Source organism: Lepisosteus platostomus, chromosome 21, assembly GCF_059453375.1.
Source record: "Lepisosteus platostomus isolate fLepPlt1 chromosome 21, fLepPlt1.hap1, whole genome shotgun sequence".
Lineage (NCBI taxonomy): Eukaryota > Metazoa > Chordata > Actinopteri > Semionotiformes > Lepisosteidae > Lepisosteus > Lepisosteus platostomus.
This window is the reverse complement of record NC_142631.1, coordinates 14623585-14647979: the sequence shown is the minus strand read 5'-3', so window position 1 is coordinate 14647979 and position 24395 is coordinate 14623585. Positions and strand designations below refer to the sequence as shown.

The following is a 24395-nucleotide window of genomic DNA, read 5'->3' as shown; positions in this document are numbered from 1 at the left end:
ATGGGTTAATGTTAGCAAAAAGTAAAAACAGAACTCTACATTTTCCTAAAAAGTAGACAGTCCGGGAAATTGTTGAGCAATGCACATTGTGACACCGCTGTGACACCGCTGTGCCACCAAACAGCATGGCATCAGACCTGCACTCTTTTAAAAAGTGTTTTGTGCTCTTCCTTAAGTCAGCTAGTAAATAATACCAAAATTCATGCGAACACTCGTGATAGAAAATGACAACAAAGCAATGCACGTAAACTGGTTTCACTGTAAATCATTTTGCATTTGGAGCCTTTTTCTTTTAGTGTGCGTTACGTGGTATCGCCACAGCAACGCCAAGAGAGAGATCATTCAAGAGCCGTCTACTCCGAAAGCGTTGCTTCTAATCTTCCTTTGCGGCTCAGCGGGTGTTTATTACCGAAATTCTTGATACTGGTCTTCCAGCGTAAAACAGCGAGTTAAACAGGCAACACTTTGTTAGGGTTCTCACGTCATTGACTGCGCTTTGCAAGTAACACGGACGCTTGCAAATTGAGTTTTGCTTCATAACTGGGACGCAAGCACAGGGAAGGCCGCTAACATGACAGACTTCCTCCTGTTTACAGTACGTAACAGCGAAATGAACTACAGTAACTGTAAATCGATTAAGCAGCCACTCGCTTTGCATTTGAGAAGCGCAGAAAACCGCAGCGACTTCGAGTCTGACTGCGCTATGACATCACTGCCTGAGGGCTTTAGGTAACATCACTATGGAGAAATCCCTGCATCACAGACTGAGCCAGTTTCGTCTCTCTCCTTTACACCCCCACATCAAGTCAGAAAACTTGCAGATGAAGTTTATTTCCAAGACGACGTGAGCCAATAGGAGGAGGGAAAATCCTGCTGGGACTGACATACTCGCGGGCCAGAAAAAAAAAAGTAAAAATGTTTTGTTGAAGATTGCGAGATAAGATGGTGTGTGGGAGAAGCTTTATATTAGCAAACGCGTGGATACAAATGTTGCTTAAATTGCCGACCTGCCGAGACTGATCGAACTCGAGAAACTTGGCTTTGGAATTGGGGATGGTGTACAATACGTCCATTAAGCGTACCCGGTTGTGCATTGCTGGGATGGCTCTGTTTGCGTCTCTGGCGATTGCCACTTGCCTGGTTGGACTCTACGTACCAAAGGTAAGCGATCCCGTTATTCTGCTTGTGTTTTTTTTTTTTAATGGTAACTGTAGACAGCATTAACTCCTTGCAACGTGCTGGCCAAACGATTTTTATTTTAGTTACAACGTCAAGGTGATTGTATTTGTTGTCGCTTTTGGGCGCTGGGTTTTTTTTTTGGAGGTGCCCAATGTCATAGCGTTTTAACACGCGGCCGATATCTTTTATTACAGTTGCACACACCAGTTTAATTAAGCTTTGCTTAAGCCCGCGTAAGCTTTGGTGTGAGCCGCCAGGAATTGCATTGTCAGATGAGCGGTTGCCTCATCTCCGACAGGAAAGTAGAAACATGCTCAGACAAGTTTGCACTTAGCTGTGCGCTGATGGAAATGTAATGCACCATTAAATGAATTCATGCATTCATTTTTAGCTTCTGTTCGTGCTATAATAGGCTATGTCGTGAATACAGGAAAGGTCACCATGGCACAGTATATGTAATTAAGTGAAGCTAATCGGTGCAGGCTACCCGTCACAATTTTCTACCGTACATGTGCCGTGTATTAGCAAAGCAAACTGTCATGATTACCATTGTGAACTTGCTTAGTGACACGTTTTCGTCTGTGATGCTACTTTTCTTTCACCTACTTGATAACGCGTTTCGATGCATCTCCTGTATTTCATGTATGTTCTGTTTTTTTACATACTGTGTTTGCTTTAAGGCTTTTAATGGCATGAATCATTTGGGGTCTGCTCTTACAGCCCTAAAAGTAGCTGCATCCCAAAAAAAAGTGCTGTTTCTTCCTGAACGCTATACCCTACGCTGTAGCTCCAAATCGAAGGCGCATTTCCAAGACAGCAAAATGCCACAAAAGCGATTTACGAAGACTCACAAAATGTAGTACGTGCCCAGGAAGCTGAAGATTTGTTCCTTTTTTAGCGGAAAATGTTTTGCTTTAGTGCTTGCAATTCGAAGCTCACGTACTGTAAAACAGAGACAACACATGGCGCATTATATGCAGGGAATACAATTCTGGAAAGAAAATCTCCCAGTATTCTATTATCTGAGGTGGGTTTATTGAAGATGATGTGTAACCATTAAAAAAAAAAAATTCTGAGGGGGAGTTTAATTAATGGCACCGTGTAATCTTCACCGCCAAGTGTGGATCTGTCCGGCTACACGCGTGTGTGTGTGTGAGGTCGAGATACTGTCAGCTCCTCATTTTGTCATATCGGGAACGTCCTGCGTGATCCGAACAGCATTTGCGTGAGAGTTGCTGAACAGAGAAGAGGACACAGAACTGTACACAGTTATTAATTTTGATCATGATCTAACCCCCCGTTAAGGTAGGCAAATTAACTGCAATGTTACAGAAGGAAGTTTAATATTTTAACTAGGAAACTACCGTAGATGCTTTTCGTACTGTAAATCGTTGCTCGTTGTAGACTGGAGCTACGAAACTGCTCCATTTGTCCGGAAAACGATATTAACCGCTATTACCAGCTTTTTGTGTCGGTATGCATTTGCACAAGCAGTAAATTACGAAATACGTCTAAGTGGGTTAACTGGCTTTTGTGATACCTGTTGGCTTAATTCACGGTTTGTCCGCGTCCAGTGGGTGAAGGGTTATCGAGATAACGAAGGCACTGCACGCTATAGTAATTTTACCAATGATTCGAATAATTTTGAAACTCGTGACACATCCTCTGAAACTACTAATTTAGCTGGGGAGGGGGGTGTTTGTCGCTATTCATAAATCTGTCGCCACCCCCTCAGGTTTACTCAGAAAGCGGGCTGTAAAACCATGTGAGAAACACAAGGCCAGTTTTTGCAGTTTCTGAAATAGTTTGGGGTTTTAGTGTACAGGATATAGGATCACACCGTCAAGTGGGATGTTTTTGTCTTCTTCAGGTGCACGTAACCCTGAGAGACCACAGGGTGCAACGCGCGTCCCTCCGCTATAGAGCAAACAGCGCCACCTAGTGGGGGGAAAAACTTTTGACCTTACATAAAAAGTAGCGTTGTTTGGATTGGGCAGTATTACTCATGTTCATTTTGTGAGTCTAAGTGCATTGTCTCATTTTCATTGTTCTCTCGGTGTGTACTTTTTGCAGCAATGCCAAATTTGCACAGGAAAGTATGCGAACCTATTTCCCCCCTCATCTGAATTAATTTATCGACGTCAGGATATGTATGTCTCCTTTGTGTACTCTTTGTGATTTCTAACTATCAAAATGCTTTGTATTTTGATGTTGCTTGTGTGCTTTAACTCCTTATGGCTGTAATTCATGTCTGCGTGTAAAAAAAAGTTGATATCTGATACAGTATACAGTAGTCTCTCTGCACCTATGTGTATTCTGTTGTTGTAAGGTTGTTAATTATTTTATACAAGCTATGCCTGTACCATTTTAAGATTTAAGAAGTTCTAGTTGTGTACATTTTGCAAGGTTAATGCATGAAATACATTCATAAAACAATAAGTAAACTGCAAACACTGACTCAAGAGTTTGGTGAAATTAGAACATCTTATTTGCAAAGGTCATGGTATTCAGAGGCTTCCCATGGTGTCTCATTTTGTGAAATGACAAAATGCTAAATTCTGTTGCACTGAATATTTTACTTAAAACCAGAATGCCTAAACCAAAGACCTCTAAAGGTAAGATAAGCTACAATTAATAACGGTGAAAACAAAAGAGGGGAAAAAAAAGAAATATGTTGATTGTATAAGTATGAAGACCCATGAGCTTGATATCTGGTGGAAGTTGGCAGCAAATACAGCCACAGGTCTTTTGGGGGTAAGCTTTTTGTGCACCAGTTTGGTGCAATTTTTGCCCATTCATCTGGGCAGATTTGCTGCAGCTCTCTCAACTTGCTTGGGGCTCCATTTTGAACAGAAGTTTGCAAGCCAGCAGATTCCACATAGGACTTCGTCTGGGACACTCAAGACCATTCACTTTCGTATCCTTGAGCCACTTCAGTGGAGCTGTGATCTTTTGGATTAGTGTCCGTCTGAAAGTGAATTTGTGTCCCAGTTTGAAGCTAGGTTTCCTCTAGGCTTTGCCAGTACTTTGCTGCCTCTGTGTTCCCATCAGTGTCGACAGTCTTTCCAGGCCCTGCTGATGAGGAGCAGAACTGTAACATCATGCTGGAAAGAAGTGGTTTGCATCGATTGAAGCACTATGCTGGGTTTGTGTGAGGTATTATCGATTTTCATTGATAGACCAGGAGGTATCAATTTAGTCAATTTAGTCCCTGATAGGTTTAGCCACTTGTGGGCAGTATCATTTAGGTGCTTTGTTGCCAACCCCTTTTAGGATTTGGAGTGGGCTTTTTCAGGCATAGAGTAGCCCCTTTTGTGTAGTAGCAGGGATATTGTCAGCTCATGGACATGTTGTCCTTTCTTAGCCACAGGACTCTCTAACTCAGATTCGCTGTTGGCCTCCTGGTGCTGTCCATAACCAGTTTTCTCTTGGTTCAGAGGCACAGCCTAATCGAGGCAGTATCTGATGCTCTTCCCCTGCTCAGTGATGGACCTCACTACGCTCAAAGAGAGATTCAGGAACTGCAAACTGCTCCTCCATGGTCGAACCATTTGCTTAAATTCCCACCTGACCAAGGAGAGACACCGAGATGGGAGTTTTTGTTCTGGTAGCATCTGAACCACTAGTGTCACACATAGAGGCCTCTCAAATAATTGTGTGGCAAGTGTATTTAAATGCATTTAGGTTTGGCATAGCCACAAAATAGAAAAGGGTTTGAATGCAATCAATAATCAATCAATCAAGTTTTCAATTAGAAATAATCATCTATTTACTTCTGTCTTTTCGTTTGTAGTTTAGAGATGTGGCACAAGTCTATAGCAAATATTCACTGCTACTTCAAAGTTTCATATCTGCCTGCTTTAAACCAACAAAATGTGAATATTATTCAAGGGTTTGAATACATTTGGAAGGCACTGTATGTAAGGTGAAATAACAATTATTATTGTTTTTATTTATTCACAGTAAAACATTGTTAGCCTTGAATGTACATTTTTTTTTAGTGGCACATCATTCAGATCTAGGTTTTTAGAAATGGTTCTGCAGTCTAATGTTATTCCAAAGGACTCTGCGGTTGAGAATCAGAATTGTGCTGGTGGGACTTCGAAAGTTCAAAGGGGCATATTAAAACACAAATATTATTCTGTTATCTTAAGTATGTGTAAAGTGTATTTTGGCAGTGAAGAATCTGTTTTTCTTGCACCTAGCAGAAGAAAAACAAGCTGGCAAGCAAATGTTCCCCTCCTTCTTATAACCTAAGCTAGAGTGTCTTTCTGAAAACATAGACAATTTAGGAGCTACGGAGCTTTGGAGACTAGTCTCAACTATGTATCGTAAGAACACTTGACAGATTTATTTTCCTGGTCGGTCCTTAGCCAAGAAATGTAACATGAACTCTTCCAGACGATCTGGTCTCCTAGAATACCATAGTGGCCTTGCACCGAAGCTTTTTGGATTGAAATGACCTGTCACCCCGTAGACAGGCCAGTGTAGTGATTAGACAAACTGTCATCGTCACAAAGACTGCTCTGTAAAGGTGCTGACTGAATTCTGAATGCCGTGTGACTACACACACTCACTGTTCAATAACAGCGCAGTTCAGTAATAGTACCACTGAAACCTGAAATGTATACAGTACATGTATCTTCCAGCATAGTTCAATCAAGTTTCATTTATGCTTGGTATAAATTTCATTTATGCTTCGTACATTTCCTAGGGCACAGGAATAACAGGAACATTTTTTAATCTGATTTTCGAGAGTGAAAGGTCTCTTAATAGAATACTCTTATCCTGTTACAATGGGGTGGGATTGAGTTTTGTTATGTTTTGTTTTCTGATGAAATTGTAATTTATTTTGATAGCCAATCACGGTTAGTGAAAGGGAAAGTTCACTTGAGTACAATTATCCCAAGAATGAGGGAGTCAAAAGGTACAAATCTCTTTACTAGTTATACAAAATGGTATAACTGACATATTGGAAAGATATAAGAAGAAAGAAAGCACTTTATACAATCGTTAGAAAAAAACAGGATCCAGATTAAGTGGAATATAATGAATTGAAAGCACAAGTAAAAATAGTAGAAATATTACCAAAAGATTAAATATTACCATTTAATAAGGGTTTTAATAAAAAAGGTTCTTTGACGACAGCAAAATAGTGCTGTTCAACAGGAAAAGGACAGCAAAGGATCCATTTTAATGATGGGATACTCCTACGCAATGGAAGACAAATGGCTGATGTTCTAAATGAGTATTTCACCCAGGTGTTCACTCACGAACAAGGCAATAACAATCCTCATGTAGTGGAGGAACCAAATTCTGTTTTACATATACTGGCCTAGAAGAGACAGACGTCTTGCAGGACTTTGACTGGACCACTCAAAAACATTCTCTTTCATCTTGTTAAGTCACTTCATTGCAGCTTTGGACCTGTGATTGCCCTGTTGAACGGTGTCCTTCTGACTTAGTTTTGTGTCGGCTGCAAGTTTTTCTCTGAGGTTTTTCCTGGACTTTTCTCCATCCATTTTACCCTCAATCTTGACACATTTCCCAATCCCTGCTGAAGTGAAGCAGCCCTAGAGCATAATGCTGCCACCACCGAGCTCGACAGTAGGTTATGGTGCTGGGTTTGTGCCAGATGTAACGATGTCTGGTCTGACCAAATAGCCTTTTTCCAAATCTTTGCAGTGTCATGTAAATTCTTTGTTGCAAAATCTGTGCCTGAAATTCACTGCCTGGCTGAGGGAACATAGGAGTGTAGTCTGATACCGTGTGAACCTGTATTATTGCAAACGGAGGCTTTCCAACAAATAATTAATGTGGAGCTTGAACTAATTTAGGTATACCACAACAGAGGGGTTGTGAACTTATGCAATTAACTTCTTCTTGTTTTACTTTGCAGATTTTGCTGATATTTAGCATACCCTATAATGAAATGTTTACTTTGAACATCCATGTTTTGATCAACAATATGTCCTACACAGACATATGATCATAAGAAAGGTTACAGATGAGAGAAGGTCATTCTTTCCCTTGGTAGTTAGTCATTAATTGATCCCAGAATCTCATCCCACTGTTTCTTTAAAGAATCCAGGGTATGAGCTTTAACAACATGGTATGATAGACTTAATGTGCTGAACCTTTTCAGTTTTGACTGAAGAGGACTACAAGAAGCCCTGAGTTCAAAGTCCTCAGAGACATAGTCAAAGTCAACCCACTGCACTCAACAGTGAAAACTGAACCAGAAAATACTAGTCAACAGTGTGTGCCATTGCATTTAAAACTAAGAACAATTCTTTACACTAATGGGAGAAAGACACAAGCTACTCAGGCATGAAGCCATTGCACTGGTTATCTTGAAGAAACATTGGAAAGTGCTCCTCAGATGAAGTAGCTACTATCAAATGTGTTAAGATAATAAATGGTCTCCTTTTGTTTGGAGCTGTTCTGATAGCACTGTCAGTAAGAATGTCAGAGTTGCACCATGTTTCCTGAACAAAGTTAAGGTAAGTAGATACACTTCCATCTGAGAACAAGCTTTGAGAAGCTTTATTTGTCAGTACAGTTCATAGTCACTGGAATGATAAGTAGCCTAAGCAGAAGAAAATGCAGAGTCTTGGAGATCATACCGCGGTAACAGTCATTTTATTTCTCAAAGAAGGGAATGCAGAACTGAAACGTCCTGTTCTTTCTCTTGTTTTGTTGTTGGTATGAGTGCTGTCCATCTCCAGGCACGGAGTAAAGGAGCTGAACAATTGTAATCATCTTCCACTGGGTGGCAGTGTTCTCAGTGAGACTACCCGTTCTGTGGGATCTTGGTTTGTCTGCAGATGTTATAGCTCACTAAAGATTGAAATCTATGCCCACTAATTTGCTGCACAAACATCACTTTGTTCGGAATCATTTCAGACTACTAATTTAGAAATAATAACATTTATAAAATCACCAGTAACACATATTATCTAAGTATATTTACATATGTTCAGTACATTGCATTTCAGAAATGGAACATAAAAGTTGTCTGCTCTTCTGTGTGAAACTTCACACTCTTCTTTAATGTGGATGTTGTTTTCTTGCTTTGTGTTGCCTTCCGATGTCTTAGTTGGTTGTTTAAGATGTATGTATCATCTATTCTGACTTCACTACTAGTTGGATTATTACCAGTCTTTCATTTACATCATTCAGAGGCAGACAAAGCTGAGAAAATTCTAGTGTAGTGTTGTACTACAGTACTACACATATTAAAATTCTTGCTATTCACATTTCTTTAACCGGAGTAGTGTCAGCGAACCTATCGGTAGGAACTTGCAGTCTTGTTTCCAGTGACATTCCTTGTGAGTTCACAATATGGTGACTTCTTCAAGGTCCTGTATTGTTAGCATATGTGCTGTGGTAGTACGTTTTATTGAATGTGATGATTCTTTTCCTATATTACACGTGCATCATCTTTAAACTTACCTTTTTCGTTTTCTGATACCACACAATTATTCCTTATTCAAAGCAGTGGAAACAGGACAGGGGGTGGCTACAGTGTGATGCACGTTATCAGGAATCCTTTACTCTGTCCAGAGTGACAATGAAATGCACAGACACCTGGCAGTAGTTTCTCACCCTCACAGTCTGTGGTGTTCCGTTGTTCACACCGTGAGTTATTTTTTCTTGCTCCCACATAGAGCACTGCACCACCGTAAATCGGAATGAGCAAAGCAGTGTTGAATCTATAAGGTCACAGTTAAAGTACTGTACGTGCAGTAATGTGATTGTGCTTTTTCTTCCGATTATGCTGGCGCAATGAAAAATACAACAAGATTTAGTAAGCTATCATGTTGCCAGCGGCCATATCACCCTGCAACTCACAACTGACACCTCCCTGAAGCTCCTGGGAAAGCTAAGGTTGCAGCTGGAAGAGGTGTTAGTGGAGCCAGTAGGGGGCGCTCACTCTCCTGTCTGTATGGGTCCTGATGCCCCAGTATAGCAATGAGGACGCTATACTGTAAAGGGGCGCCGTCCTTCAGATGAGATGTAAAAATGAGGTTCTAACTCTCTGTGGTCATAAAAAATGACCAGGGGCCTTTCTTGAAAAGAGTAGGGGTGTAACTCCGGTGTCCTGGCCAAATTTTCCATTGGCCTTTACCAATCATGGCCTCCTATAAATCCCCATCTATGAACTGGCTTCATCACTCTGTTCTCCTCCCCACTGAGAGCTGGTGTGTGGGGAGTGTGCTGGCGCACTATGACTGCCGTCGCACACTGGTGGTGGAGGGCAGTCCCCATTACCTGTAAAGAGGTTCACAGACTTCTTGCTACTGTATACTGCATATGACGAATCCAAACAAAATGAAAAATAATGAACAGATGTTCACGCTGGACACAGCATTGGAAAAAATGAGCTGTGTCTCCATTCCAGTGAAATTGAGTGGTCCCAAATGATTCTCATTAGATGGGTATACAGTTATTGTGGGCACATTCAATTTTCCTGCAGCAAGGCATGGTTTGCTTACAGCTTCCAATCCTGTGGCTCTCAGACTTGATTTAGTAACAATTTACCCCAAGTACATCTTATAAGAAACCAGCAAGCAGTGGAAGTGTTGATAACCCTGCAAAGTGAAAACATGTATCGATACAGCAGTCTGTGGAAGTGTTGCAGAAACGTGACACATACTATAAATACCTTCCTTGTGTGAGTTTTACAGTGTAAGGGTGTATACAGTGTATGATTTGAAGATGCAAAAGAATTGGATCTTTTTTTGCCCAAAAGTAAAAAAATAAAGTGTTTGTAAGACCTTGAAGAAAAGAAGTAATTTCGATTTTTTTTTAGATGGAAATGTGAAACACTGTTCAAACTCTGTTAAAACACAGGTGTTGGCATTACAGGTGAGATGACAAGGGTATAAGCAAGCCATCTGCTGGTGCCCAATACAGTAAAATTGTTAGAACACTAGCAATTTATCAAGAGAGACAGTACACCCCTTGGTACAGTCATATATTATCAAGATGCATGTCAAGTACTGCTCTGCAAAATAAAGAGACTTCTTCCTGTGGTCTGATCTGGTCAAGTCCAGGGTTTTGGCCTGTATTTTGAGGCCTGAATTTATGAATGAGTTCAGATTACAGTTCACCTGTGGCAGATTACTGTGCTTCTGTAGTCCCAAACAGCGGATTTTGCACAAGACCTTTGCAGGGATTGATGTAGAAAATCCTCACAGATCAGTGGACATTAAACAGGTTATGTCAGATATGTGTATACAGTACAGAAGGTTTCTACCTTTGTGATGCCAGAAGACTGTGATCTGGGCACCAGATCTATTGTGATGCTGCATTTTAACCTTTTGATGGCCTGACTCATATTCAGAAATCATCATGGACAGGCAAATGTCCATTAGGACTGACTCTGTTCATGTTTTATCATGAATGGTTCCAAACTAAAAAAGAGTATTCATCCTAGAAAAAGTCCATGAATGTAGGACTAAAAGTTGTCCACAACTACTCTTGTGTCTGGAACACAATGCCCAGTCATACCTTTGAAAATGATTCCTTAGGATCTTTATAAAGAGGTCTTGAGAGATTCGGGATAGTTGAGTTAATAACCAAGTGTGCGGGACTGCTCAGTCTGGGCTGTGATTTGTAATATGTGTTTAATTTGTTCAAATTAAACTAGTCTTCTTGGGTGATTTATAAGTCCTATATTTAGACATATATACAGTACAGTATATATTTAGTGCGGCAGGTAGACACAAATCAGAAAACTATTCTTTAACAAGTAGAGGATTTGTTCTTCAAGCATGAGCCTTTGAGACAGCTCACCTAAGGTAAACAGGGTTTTTGAAGATAAAAAGGCATAAGATAATCTGCCATACTGTATATAAAAGATTCCATTAAAAATCAGGTTGAGAGGAATTAACTGGCTCATCGGCCTGTTTTAAAACACTTAGCATCTTTGGAAAGGCTTTAGGTGCACGTTAATTCATGATTTTCAGATCTTGTACTCACTTTTTTCCCCTTTGTTTCATCAGGGAGGAACTAAACCACTTGACCCCCCCTGTCAGAGAAGGATCGTGCAAATAAATGGTAGGTAGGAACAATTTATCTCTGGAGAGTATTTATCTTCCCTGCACTTACTAGCATATCTAGATTTCTGTGTATTTAAGGATTTGGAACTTAAAATAAAATCAGGAAAGCAAAAAAAAAACCAGAAATAATAATGGGCTCAGGAAAGAGATGGTTTTGGCAGTGATAACTGGAGATTTCCATCCTCTTTTGTAATGAATGATGTTTGTTGTCTTTATCCAGTCCCAGAAATCTTGTGGAGCCAATCACAACAAACTGAACAGATCACAAATACTGATTAAAATGCCAATCATAGGCAATTGTTCAATCCTTCCTGGCGACTCACTGATGTACACTGATGAATTCTGAGATTTAGACCATTTGGACCTTGTCTTACAAAGATACACTTAAAGATTTACTAAAATATACCAGAACCAAAATATACTATGACATGCCAGCAGCCAAGTCACCCTGCAGCTCACAACTGGCAGCCCACTGAAGCTCAGCAGGTGTGAGCCTGGTCAGTACCTGGATGGGAGACCTCCTGGGAAAAACTACGGTTGCTGCTGTAAGTATTGTTAGAGGCACCAGTAGGGGGTGCTCACCCTGTGGTCTGTGATGGGGACACTATACTGTAAAAACGAGGTCATGATTCTCTGTGGTCATTAAAAATCCCCAAGCTGTTTTCAATAGAGTAGGGGTGTAACCCTGGTGTCAAATTTCCCATTGGCCTTTACCAATCATGGCCTCCCAAAAATCCCCATCTCTGAACTGGCTTCATCACTCTGTTCTCCTCCCCACTGAGAACTGGTGTGTGGGGAGTGTACTAGTGCACTCTGGCTGCTGATGCATCATCCAGGTGGGGCTGCACATTGGTTGTGGAGTCTCCATTACCTGTAAAGTACTTTGAGTGCTATATAAGTGTAAGAAATTATTATTAATCTTAACATTTACTATAAATCTTAAAGACGCTACGAGTTTATTACCTGCTCCATATCAGAAGTTTCAATCACTGTTATATCGAGCAGGAATAAATATCTGAAACGTGTTTAATTCTTTTTTAATTCTCGTTATTAAAGAAGTGTGCAAGTCTGTGATTTGCTAGCACTCTGTATTTCATCTCTTTACTTGGTGTAGAAGCACATGAATGGTTTAAACTACCTGTAACTCTGATTTCACTCATTCAACCCATTTATCTCATTCAGTTGTTAGTTAATTGATTGGCTGTTTCTCGCAAGAAGTGATGATAACTTCTTTGGCAACATGCGTCCTGTTTTCAAATTTTAAATACCCTTTCACATTTGTATCCTCTAGTACTGTATGTCTCTCACTGTTGATTTTGAAGAAATCCATAGGGTAAACATATCGTAATCTGCAGTAATGCCCTGTTGTCTAATTCTCATAAATGGGTTTTTTGAACCAATGCAGCTTTGGATTATACACAGCTGCAAAACTATACCAACAGTACAAATGGATATGAACATAAAATATTAAATAACAAACATCTTCCCATACATAATCATGTACTGTAAACAGGTCAGTGCCTTAGAGGGCAATCCCAGGGCGTTTCTCGAAAAGAGTTGGGTTGTAACCCCGGCGTCCTGGCCAAATTTCCCATTGGCCCTAACCAATCATGGCCTCCTAATAATCCCCATCTATGAATTGGCTTCATTACTCTCTGCTCTCCTCCCCACTGATAGCTGATGTGTGGTGAGCGTTCTGGCGCACTATGGCTGCCGTCGCATCATCCAGGTGGATGCTGCACATTGGTGGTGGTGGAGGGGAGTCCCCATTACCTGTAAAGCGCTTTGAGTGGAGTGTCCAGAAAAGCGCTATATAAGTGTAAGCAATTATTATTATTATTATTATTATTATTATTATTATTATTATTATTATTATTATTATTATTAGAGGATATTAGATTTAGTTTGGTTCACATGCTTCCAGTCTCTGTGGTTTGTGCACGTGAGAACTCTGCTCATGGAAGGCATCTGGGAGCTATGGCTTGATTTTGGTTTGCAGGCAGTACATCTGCATGAGGTCCCACATCCACTGCTGTTGGTTAATTTCTCTTTTTGCTAAAACCTGAAGGGTTCTTATAGTGTATATATAGTCCCAGTCCCCTGAATCCTCCAAAGCATTGACCTATTACACAGACAAAAAGGTAAAAAGCACAGTAATTTCTTATTGTATGCCTTTAGAAAATTAAAGTAATCACATTCTGTAGCTTATTTTGTATTTATGTAGGCATGAAAAGTGAAAAGAGAGTATTTCCCATAGACTACAGTACTGAGCAGGGCCTATTGTATAGTAGGAAGACTCTGTAAGTTTTACTCATGAAGAGTTGCAGAGATGTAAAAGTATAGCAGGCCAGTCAGATGTTGGGTTTATGTCTCTTTAAAACTCAAAAGTGTTTTTTTTTCTTCAGGCCATTTCTTACTAACGACATTTGTGGTTATAACAAGATAGTGCTTTGCTTTTTTTTCCCCCCAGACAGTAAAAAAAGTGCTTTCTATTTCAATCTTATCTGTTTTGTTTTTATTCCAACATTGTTTTTTTTTAAAGAAATAATACACAACTCATTCACTCTTGAGACCATCGTAGAGACAAATGCAGCTGTTCACTAGTTCTCAAGAGACAGTTAAAAGTCTCAGTCGAAATAATTTGTTGAGTGTGAGTCGGGTGTGTTTCTTGAGGGTAATTATGAACTGATCGTATGAAAAAACAACTGCATTGACCTTATTGTTTCAAAAGGTTCAAGCACAGCCATGAATGAGTAAAACACCACCTGGGTGACAGCTAACAAATGCTAAATGCCAGCCAAGGAAGTTACTGTATCTGTCTGGCAGCATCTACAAAAGTGTGGGTGGGGAACAGCAAAGCAGTAAAAATTACAGATGTCTGACAAAGCACAAAGATGAAATACCAGAGCAGTCCAGTCCTGGCTCTACAGGGTCAGTATGCTGGTCAGGTTTTTATTTTCGCACTAAATAAGCTAACAGCTTTTTATTGGCTTAACTGGAACAGTGAACAAGCAAGATCCAGAAAGCCTGCAGACACACCAGACACATCCAGGAGCAGGATGGGACGGTGCTTCTCTATGCTCCCACCTGTAGTGTGTCTCTACAGTGTGTCTTGGGCTTGACAGTATATGCTGAGCATCAGAAGGTTCTTACCATTGTTTTAGGCTGAGAGCCATGATCGGCTGTCACAGTGGCAGAAATGCTAACCCACCTCATTAGTTGATGAGGCGATTTAACCCGTTGATTGTCAAGCTGTTAACAATAAAAATAGAAAAAACGCCAGGAAAGAGAAACACAGAAAGTAAGCCACACTTCTCGAGAGAACAATGTCTTTTTGCCAGTGATACAGTATATTGGACTGTGAACTAAGTTAACTCAGGTGGATCTACTAGCAGTGGAGTCGTTTGTAGGGATGAATGAAGGTTTTGCCATAAATCACTGTTAGTGAGTTTGGTGCAGGCGTGTGTGACTTCCAGTGGTTACCCTTAGACTTTCACAGTAGACCTCCTTTTCATCAGCCCATTTGATGACAAATGTTAAGATAAGATAAGATCACTTTATTAGCCGTTTACAATTTCTTGCATTAGGAATTTTTTGCACGCCCCCAAAAATTGCTCAGCTTGCTCTCTTGCACGAGACACAGGCACACAGACAGGGAGAGAAGCTTGGAGCCAGAGTGCAGGGTCAGCCATTGATACAGCACCCCTGGAGCAGCTGGGGTTAAGGGCCTTGCTCGGGGGCCCAACAAAGGAGGATTCCTCTGCCGGCCGCAGGATCTAAACCGGCAACCTTCCAGCCACAGGCACAGATCCTTAACCACAGAGCCACCGCTCCGCCCTCAGCCCCACTAATCAGCATAACAAACCTACTGTACCTGTGTCTTAACTGTTCAATACATTTTGAGTGCACCCACTACAAAAATATAATTTCCCTCACAATTACTATTTGTTTCTTGCGGTTTCAAGTGACAAGTTTCTTTTGATTCTCTTTCAAGTATACATAATTGCAAATGTCCCATTAAAACAAACTGTCTTACGGTTTGACTGTTTTTGCATCAGAAATACTATACTGCTTGTCTGTATATATTAAAAAAAGACTTAACTGTTTCAAGTATTTTTCCAGGGAACACAAAAAAACAGGAGGTATGCATCTAGCTAAGGTTATATCCATAAATTGATAGATTCCTTAATTGCTAGATATGATGTTTAGAAGTTTAGTTTTATTTAGTTTAGTATGTGAATACATAAAATAAAATGTAATGTATGTAACTGGTAGACGAGACAGGTTTGTATTTAGGGTAAAATAATTATTTTCCTGGAGCATACTTTAAGTACTACACTATAATGTATATTGTGCAATTGTATCACCAGACGAACTCATTACACTCAGGTTGTAGTGCATTTAAATCTAAAAACTTAGTCATCCCCTCAACATCTTGTAATATTCATATATGAATTTAAGAAATTTTATGCATTGGTTTTGTCCTCTTAAAACTTTTTCTGAGGTTAACATCAAAGTTCCAGCACAGGATGTTGTTCCTATAAATGTTGTTGCATTTGAATTTGCCCCACACAAATCATTCAAATATGTTACTGAAGCTATTTAGAGCAACTTTGTGGTTAACACTGGAACAAACACTCACAGTTTCACGATCAAGTAAGATGTTGAGCAATTGAATGAGTGTTTCAGCAACTCAGCATGAGTTCAACCCAGAACCCCTTTTTCATCTCCTCCACAAAAGTCTGCTGTATTTCAACAAAAATAAATACCCCAATCCAGATGGGAAAAATAATTACTGTAGCTCGAATACCCTGCTGAGGTTTGAATAGTTCCTAATTGAAAAGTCATAAGCTTTTCTGCCCCATCTGAGAAATAGTTTATGACTCAAATATGCATCACAGAGTTTCCATAGTGACAGTAACAAGCAACACGTCCTTCATTTAATTTGCCCTTTAACACCTTTTCTTGATAAAACGTTTATGTAATGCCATCTGAACAGGTCCACAATTATTCTGGTGCGCCACACAAGCTGAAATGTTCGCACAACTCATTTTTATTTTGTCTGGTCTCACTGTTGTTTATCTAATTACTGGTGTGTGTTAGGGTAGGTTGTGTAGATTTGTTGGGTTTGAGGCTGTTTATTATTGTTGTATTGTATGTCTTATTTGTATGAGCACACCAAACCAAATTCCATGCAACAGACTGTTAGGGTAAAAAAGTCTAGAACGTGAAATGAGGCGAACTGTCCGTTTTAATAATGATAAGGCTATCGTGATGGAACGCCCTTTTCTTAGCTCCTGTTCTGAAATGTAACCCATTTCAACAGGTCAGTCAGAAACAACTGTAAAAGTCGACTTCAGTGAAAAACCAGGGGTATTCTAGATGTGTTTCATAATGGCACAGGAAGTACTTTTTTCTAGCTTGGATCAGGAAGTTCTCAGGTCACATTAGTAACGTTGACAGTATGTTGGGATAATTAGCTCACTGGACTTGTATCAATGCTTATTCAAGAATTCATAGACTGTGTGCAAGACTTTTCTTATGGCAAATCTGTACCTGTGAACTTTAAAGGGCATAACTTTAACCACACTGATCTGTCACACCGCACAGACACTGTCACAACAGGGTCTTGTTGTGGGCCTGGGCAAACATCTGCCTCCGCTTGCCGTAGCCAGAGTCAGGCTGAGATGAGGAATGCGGCCTGCCGATTAAAAATGAGAGGGAGGTAATAATCCTGTTACGTGTATTAGAGTTTACATGGGTCAGAAATGCACATCTTAGTTCTCCAAATTTCTGAAGCTTCAGTAATATTCCCCCTCAGTGCCGTCTGTAGGCATCTCCTCCAGTCCATGGCAGATCTGAAACCACTACAGAAGCGCATGCCATGCGATGCGTAGAAGCCGCCCTGGCAACGCTGCGAGTTTTCGCGGAAGATCTGGGCCAAAACCCCGAATGAAGTCTGGTGCTTCTGCTACGCGGCCTCGCCGAGATGAAAACAAAGCGGATTGATTCACATTAGCCGCCCGGCCTGGAGCAACTCATGTTTTCCCGGACGGCCGCAAGAGCGACTGTGACACCGCGACTTCTGAATGGGAGGCTACTCCGGTCAGAGAAAAGCCCGTTCTGTTCAGTGCCTGCTGCGGGCCCATTGCTGTCTTTGGGCTAAAGAGCGCCGTTGGGTGTTGTTGTAACCATGTGCTTTCGTTTAAAACACAACTGAAGCCTTCAAACATCAACATCAACACAGCGGTTAAGGTATGAGGTTACTGGCGCAGCACCAGCATTCATACCTTTTCCCGTAAGACTGGCTACAACGTCACCACCTGCGCTCACAAGTGGCCTCTGCATTTCCTTTTGCGGGGTTCAAAGAGAAGAGGCCAGCACTGACGCAGTCTGGCTTATTTTTTTAACCCGAAGGCTTAATCGCGGAGCTCTCGTTCCGTGACCCCTGTGTTATATGACTCGGGCGGGGATCAAGTGGGCTGAATCCGAACATCTGAAGGCTCCTGTGTGTGGCTTCCTGGCTGAGGCTGTAGCGTTTCTGTCTGGAGGTGGTTACGACATCCCGGATAGGATTTAACACCCACGTCGAATGACTTGTAGAGTGACAACTGGAACGTTTCCATTTTTCCCCCTGTGTTGCTGGCAGTTATTCCTGTTTGGGAGGCCAAAAAAACGTTTCGCTGGAAATGTTTGAAATGGCTCATATTGATGGCAGTAAAAACATTCAGGTTTGAAGATCGGTGTGTCTTTGTGGCTTTTTCTCTCTCTCCTTCCTGGAAGCAACCCTTGTGAACCACTTAATAAAGGTCGCTCCCTGGTTTCCTTAAAGGAGCATACAGGATACTCATTGGACAGGAAGTGCAAGCACAGTACTTTCAGTTATTCAGAAACAGTTTGTATTGAATTAAAAATTGAGCAATTCATTGCTCTCCCACACGTGCTGGCTAACAGCAGAAAGCAGTACCCTTCGAGAGGAAACTCTGCTCATGTTTGAGGCTTCATTGTTTGAGAATTTCTTCTGGAACAAAAGCCACTGGCCTGAGCACAAGAGATCAGCAATCTGAGGTTCCCAGGGTGAAAACCAGGGACTGATTATAAAATAAGATCACTTTATTGGCCATCTACAATTTTCTTGTGTTAGGAATGTTTCTTTTCACATACCCCAAGTGCTCTCCATGAGACATACATACAGGGAGAGAAGCTTGGTGTCAGAGCTCAGCAACAGCCATTCATACGGCACCCCTAGAGCAGTTGGGGTTAAGGGCCTGACTCAGGGGCTCAGCAGAGTAGGATTCCTCTGCTGGCTGCGGGATACAAACCAGCAATCTTCCAGCCACAGGTGCAGATCCTTAAGCACAGAGCCACCACACTGCCCCTTTGCTAGTGTAGCAATCTGGAGAGGACTGGGAGACTGGAATTGGTTTGAGGCTGGGACAGCTGAAGAGTGTTTTCTCCACCCAGCAGGTTAAATGACTGGCACTATCCATATACAGCACCTGACGGATGGGGAGCCTTCAACATTTTTGGCAGTAGCTCTCCCTTGATTGATTCACAGTTGAGTTCCATAAAGCACAATTTCTCCCAAGCACCCACAGTATGAGCTGATTATGCTATTCAAGCAACTATTTCCTGTATTTTCTCAAGTTAACACACAGTTCTAAAAAAGAGTGAGAGTAGAGAAGAACAAGTAGTTTCCAAATGTTTATTAAAACTAGCAAGGCATACTGTATATAAAGGAATCAGTTCAATGTATTTTAAACTTCCAAGTGCTTGCATTGCTCGCAAGACGAGAAGTATTGCTAACTAGGGCTTCACAGTGTAGAAAGTAAAGATCTCATGTGGCAGCAGGAAGACTACAAAGAGAGAACGTGTGACCTCAGTAGAGCAAGGAAAAGGCAGGGGCTTTTCCAAGAGTAAGTCAACAGTTCGGGTCATCGATGTCTGATAAGTCTGTCGTCGGACATGTTAAAGACATGGAAAAACCCGTAGATCCCACAGTCTTTCTGAGGGGAGATTTCCACTGCCTGTTAAGAAGCCCTAGCTTGATCAGCCAGCAAAAAAATAAGTATAATGATTGGAATACTAAGTAATGGGATAAAAAGGAGCAACACATCTAGAAAACCATCCTCTTATTCTGTCAGCATTTTATAGAGTTGAATGCAGTCTTATCACCTGGGCTATAATCAGAAGGATAAAAGAAAGACAGTTGCTTTGTGAATCTACTGTAGAGCTGTAAAGCTGCATCAGTTTTATTCAGTTAAGAGTGGAAAAGGAGTGACTCACACTTCAATATTGTCCTCAAAGTGAAGGGCAGAGATTATTATCATGCTGACTTGTTGAATTCAATAGTGAGAGTCTTATGCAGAAGACTTAATTTTATTTTCTTTTTCCCTTCTTTTGATAACAGATGTAATGTGCCGTACAATAAAATCATAGTTTGAGTTGTAATGAATATCATTGCGTCTGAAAAAGTGAGCATAGTAAGCCAAGAAAAATATCCCCAGCACATTTTAATATCCCCAGCACATACAGCACAGTAGGGGACTAACATATATGCTGTATAGCTTTAATTGTTTTATCTGCAGTGTTCAATATATGTGTACTTTTTTAGTCTCCGGGTAAAAATACAATAACATACAGTATTTAAGATTTTCAAAATGTTATAACAATATGAGGACATTTAAAGCGTGAAATCTTCTTTGCTAACAAGGCAAATGGCTGACTCTCACGGGGTTATGTGAATGTAATTCTTTTTCATACCTACATTATCTTATTCTAAAGTGAGGCTTTGTATTCTTACAGTATGTCACTTAGAAATTAGAAGCACAATTAGGTGTGTAGCCCAATACGTTGAAAAAGTGTTGAGCTTTTTTGTGTTTTGTTGTGACAGTTGTGTATGATATAAATGTCTTTTAGCAGTTTGTCTCAGGGCTACTGAGCACTATATCATAGAAATTCTGTATTCTACGCATATTAATATTGATCACTTGTTCAAAATATTGATAAAAATATAGATCGCTCCAATATCCTGTGCTATTTTTATGCTTTATTATGCTTTGGTGCTTGCGTATAATAAAAAAAGACAGCACACACTGAACTAACTCCTCAACTGATAGTGACATCACTGACGCATTGTAATCTAGACTAGTATATTCTCATATCAACAAGACGTTGTTCAGTATTTAAAGTTATAACTAAATGTCCTTGATTGATCTTTAAGAATTCAGTATGAACCTCTATACTGTAAGTCTGGCTCCAAGTACTCGTTCTATTTTAGTTCCATGAAGAGAAAATAATCATCCATCCATCTTCTAAACCTCTTTATCCAATACAGGGTCGCTGGGGAGCTGGAGTCTATCATGATACGCAACAGATGTAATACAGAATAGATAGATAAGACTTTATTGATCCCGAAGGGAACTTGAGGAATTGAGGGAACATACACAGACAAACATGCAGACATAGTCACACTGGGGCCAAGTTTCCCAAAAGCCAATTAACCATTAGGAAATCCATGGAAATATGGGGAGAACATACAGACTCCACACAGACAGCATCAGGAATTGAACCCAGGGTCTCCACACTGCAAGGCAGCAGTGCTGACCACTACACCACAGTCCTGCCTGCAATTATAATAAATGTCATGTATAGGAACTCGGTATTGTTTTAAAATTTCTCAGATATGTGGGGTCTTTTATTTATTTTTATGTAACCAATGTTTTCATCCTTTTTCTTTTTTTTCCATTTTCTCACTCACTCTCCCCTTTACTTTTGCAGGTTCTCTTATGAGTGAATTTTTCAAAAACATGTCCAAGTCATTCATGCTACTCGAAGTCCAAGGTTAGTATAAAACCTTTGTGCTTTAAGGTATTAATGTAGTAGATTCATTATCAATTTTGCTACTTTAGTTTCTGTATTGAATATAGTTCAGGATGAACTTGGGATGTAATAATAATAATAATAATTGCTTACACTTATATAGCACTTTTCTGGACACTCCACTCAAAGCGCTTTACAGGTAATGGGGACTCCCCTCCACCACCACCAATGTGCAGCATCCACCTGGGTGATGCGACGGCAGCCATAGTGCGCCAGAACGCTCACCACACATCAGCTATCAGTGGGGAGGAGAGCAGAGTAACGAAGCCAATTTATAGAGGGGGATTATTAGGAGGCCATGATTGATAAAGGCCAATGGGAAATTTGGCCAGGATGCCAAATTTCTTTTCGAGAAACACCCTGGGATTTTTAATGACCACAGAGAGTCAGGACCTCAGTTTTACATCTCATCCGAAGGACAGCGCCTGTTTACAGTATAGTGTCCCCATCACAACACTGGGTAATTAGGACCCACATGAGCCATGGGGTGAGCACCCCCCTGCTGGCCCCACTAACATCTCTTCCAGCAGCAACCTTAGTTTTTCCCCAGGAGGTCTCTCATCCAGGTATTGACCAGGCTCACACCTGCTGAGCTTCAGTGGGGCTGCCAGTTGTGAGTTGCAGGGTGATATGGCTGCTGGCTGAAGTTCAGCTTTGTTCTGGGCTGGTCCTGTGAGATATATGGCAATGCTCTACTTTCAGAAATACAAAACCGTTCAAACTATATGAGTGATATCGCATAGGGCAGAACTATAACTCTTAACCTTGATATATTTATACTAAGGTGCAGAGTCGAATTTCTGGTGTTCAGAGATGTGAAGGTAATCGGATTGAATGCATGCGAGGAAAAGGAAGGTTTAGTAGCAGTTCCAAATCACACAGAGACAGAGAAGGCGTGGTTCCTGCTTCTGCACAGGACAGGGTTTGAGTGCGAGCGAAGGAGGAGAGCGAATGAGAATGCCGGAAGAGAATCGGCAGCGAAACATAGTGGGCGTCCTGATGGGGGACTGGCTTGGGGTCTGATAGAGATTCCTCAGCTTCCGGCGAGCCGTGCTCAAGGGGATTAAGATTCCTCGATGAGGACGCTGTATCGGTTGAGGGAGTGGCCGGAAAGCTCCTGACTCTCTGTGGTCATCCAAAATCCCAGAGCTGTTTTCAATAAGAGTAGGGGTATAACCCCGGGTCCTGGCCAAATCTCCCATTGGCCCTAACGAATCATGGCCTCCTAATAATCCCCATCTCTGGACTGGCTTCATCACTCTGCTCTGGTGTGTGGGGAGAGGTGGTGTGTGGTGAGTGTTCATGGCGGACTACGGCTGTGGTTGGATCATCCAGGTGGGGCTGCACACTGGTGGTGGTGGAGGGGATCCCCATGACCTCTAGAGCACTTTGAGTGGAGTGTCCAGAAAAGCGCTATATAAGTATAAGGAATAATTATTATTATTGAAGCCACAGCTTAGTCAGCACTTTGAGGAAGAGTGGTAGATACCAGCGGCCAGTCTCTCCCTGTGGACTCGTTGAAGAGGGGTGAGTCAGGGAGAATGGCTGTCCAAGATTAGCGTAATCAATAGTAGAAACAGGAAGGTTTGACAGAAATGAACGAGTGGAACGTTTGAGGTCAGAGGGAAGAGGGATCTGAGAAGGGGACGCAGAGGAAGAAATACTGGGATGTGGCTGCTAAGAAGGTGTTGAACCGACCTTGGGGGTGGCTGAATTTCTGAAGGGGGAGGGGGGGGCACAAACGGGTTTGAGTAGCAGGGAATGTAAGCCGTGCGGATACAGGTTTTCGTGGGTGAAACGCCCAGGAAGCTTCATGTTGTGAGAAGCGCTTTTATTTGTAATTTGGGCCATGGAAATACAAGTCAGTGGACATGTTTCGCCTCCTGTTGGAACCCCCAAAGAGGTCGGGGGGGGGGGGGGGGGGTGGAACGTGAGCCTCAGCCGAAGTCCAGGCACTAACGGAAGTGAAGGCTAAGAAGAAGGAGAAGCCCAGACCCAAGGCTCAGGCCCGTGGACAGGAGAGCTCCCATGGGACCAGTGGAAAGGAAAACAGGCCAAAACACCGAAGATACTACTGAGGCCAGTGGTGGGGAGGGGGTGGGGCGCCTGCCAGTGACACAGGGACAGAAAGAGAAGACAGTACAGCAGAAGGGAGAGAACGGAGAGAGAGTACGAGAGGAGGGGACAGGAAACAGCCAGAGGACGTGAGCTGGTTGTGTCCTCATAAAGCGTGGAGAGGTCGAGACTGAAGAGGTCTTTGTGTTGGCACCAGAAAAGGTGACTCCAGACTCCTTCACAGCCCTTTGCAGACAAGCCACCGTCCCGGGCCCCCGATATACAAGCCTCTTCTCTCTTCTCTTCTTCCCCTGTTTCACAGAAGAAGCAGACACAAACTGTCGCGCTGCAAATTCTCTTATCTGGCGAGAGCAAACGCCGGATAGTGTTATGGGAAGCCCAACGCCTTTGTTTCCATTCATCTCTTCTCTTCCTTCCTGCTCCTGCAGAGCAGAGCGATGGCCAAGACAAAGAAAGGATGGGCAGAGAAAGAGGGTTGGTGATGGGGCTCCATGGAGGAGTGGTGTCAACAGGACAGCCGAGGAAGAAGGGAAGGCAGTGTGGGAATGTGAGAAAGATGAATTGGAGAGGCTTGCTCAGAAGAAGATGCAACTAGAGAAGGCAAGCAGGACTGGTGATAGATTGAGCTGCAGGGAAAAGCTGTGAGTGGACAGCAGTGGATGAATAGGTATAGAGTGAGGTTATTGTGTTGAGTCTGGCCAGTGGGGGGGATTTGAGAGACAGCAGCGGTTTGGCTTTCAGATCAACTGGACTCGGAAAGCGCTGGAGTTCAGATTCCAGCTGGGAGATGGAATAGAGCAAGCCGTGGGAAGTAGCGTCTGCATCTGGTGAGAGGAAACCAGCATTGCGTGAGGGTTTTTAACACTTTCGGTTTCATTTCACTCACAAATCAGCTGACGTGTCTGTGGCTTGTTAAGTCAGTGGGAGGGTTTGGTTTTCTTCGTGTGGGCAGAAGAAAGAAAGAGGAGACATGGAGAGAGTCACATGGTCTGATGGCGAGAGCAAACGCCAAAGGCAAACGCGAAACACACAAGTAAACCAGAGAGGCCATATTTATACATAGGTAAGAGGAAGTGTGTGAAAATAGGGTTGTGTGTGAAAACAGGGTTTGACCTCCTACAGATTTTCTGTTTTTAACTCCATATTGTTAACAGCACAAAGACTGAAACAGAAGTAAGATGAAATGTTTTA

At 41.8% G+C, this 24395-nt stretch overlaps 1 protein-coding gene across 1 annotated transcript in view; it reads left to right on the top strand.

The window, feature by feature from the left end:
• Positions 1–1848: 1848 nt before the first annotated feature.
• The window catches only part of LOC148644060 (uncharacterized), a 30305-nt gene continuing 7758 nt past the window's right edge, over positions 1849–24395 (top strand). The window contains exons 1-3 of the mRNA XM_088614606.1: positions 1849–2206; positions 11190–11244; positions 21027–21089. Coding sequence (XP_088470732.1) covers positions 2084–2206; positions 11190–11244; positions 21027–21089 — 241 coding nt within the window. The 5' untranslated portion in view covers positions 1849–2083. The remainder of the gene's footprint in view (positions 2207–11189; positions 11245–21026; positions 21090–24395) is intronic.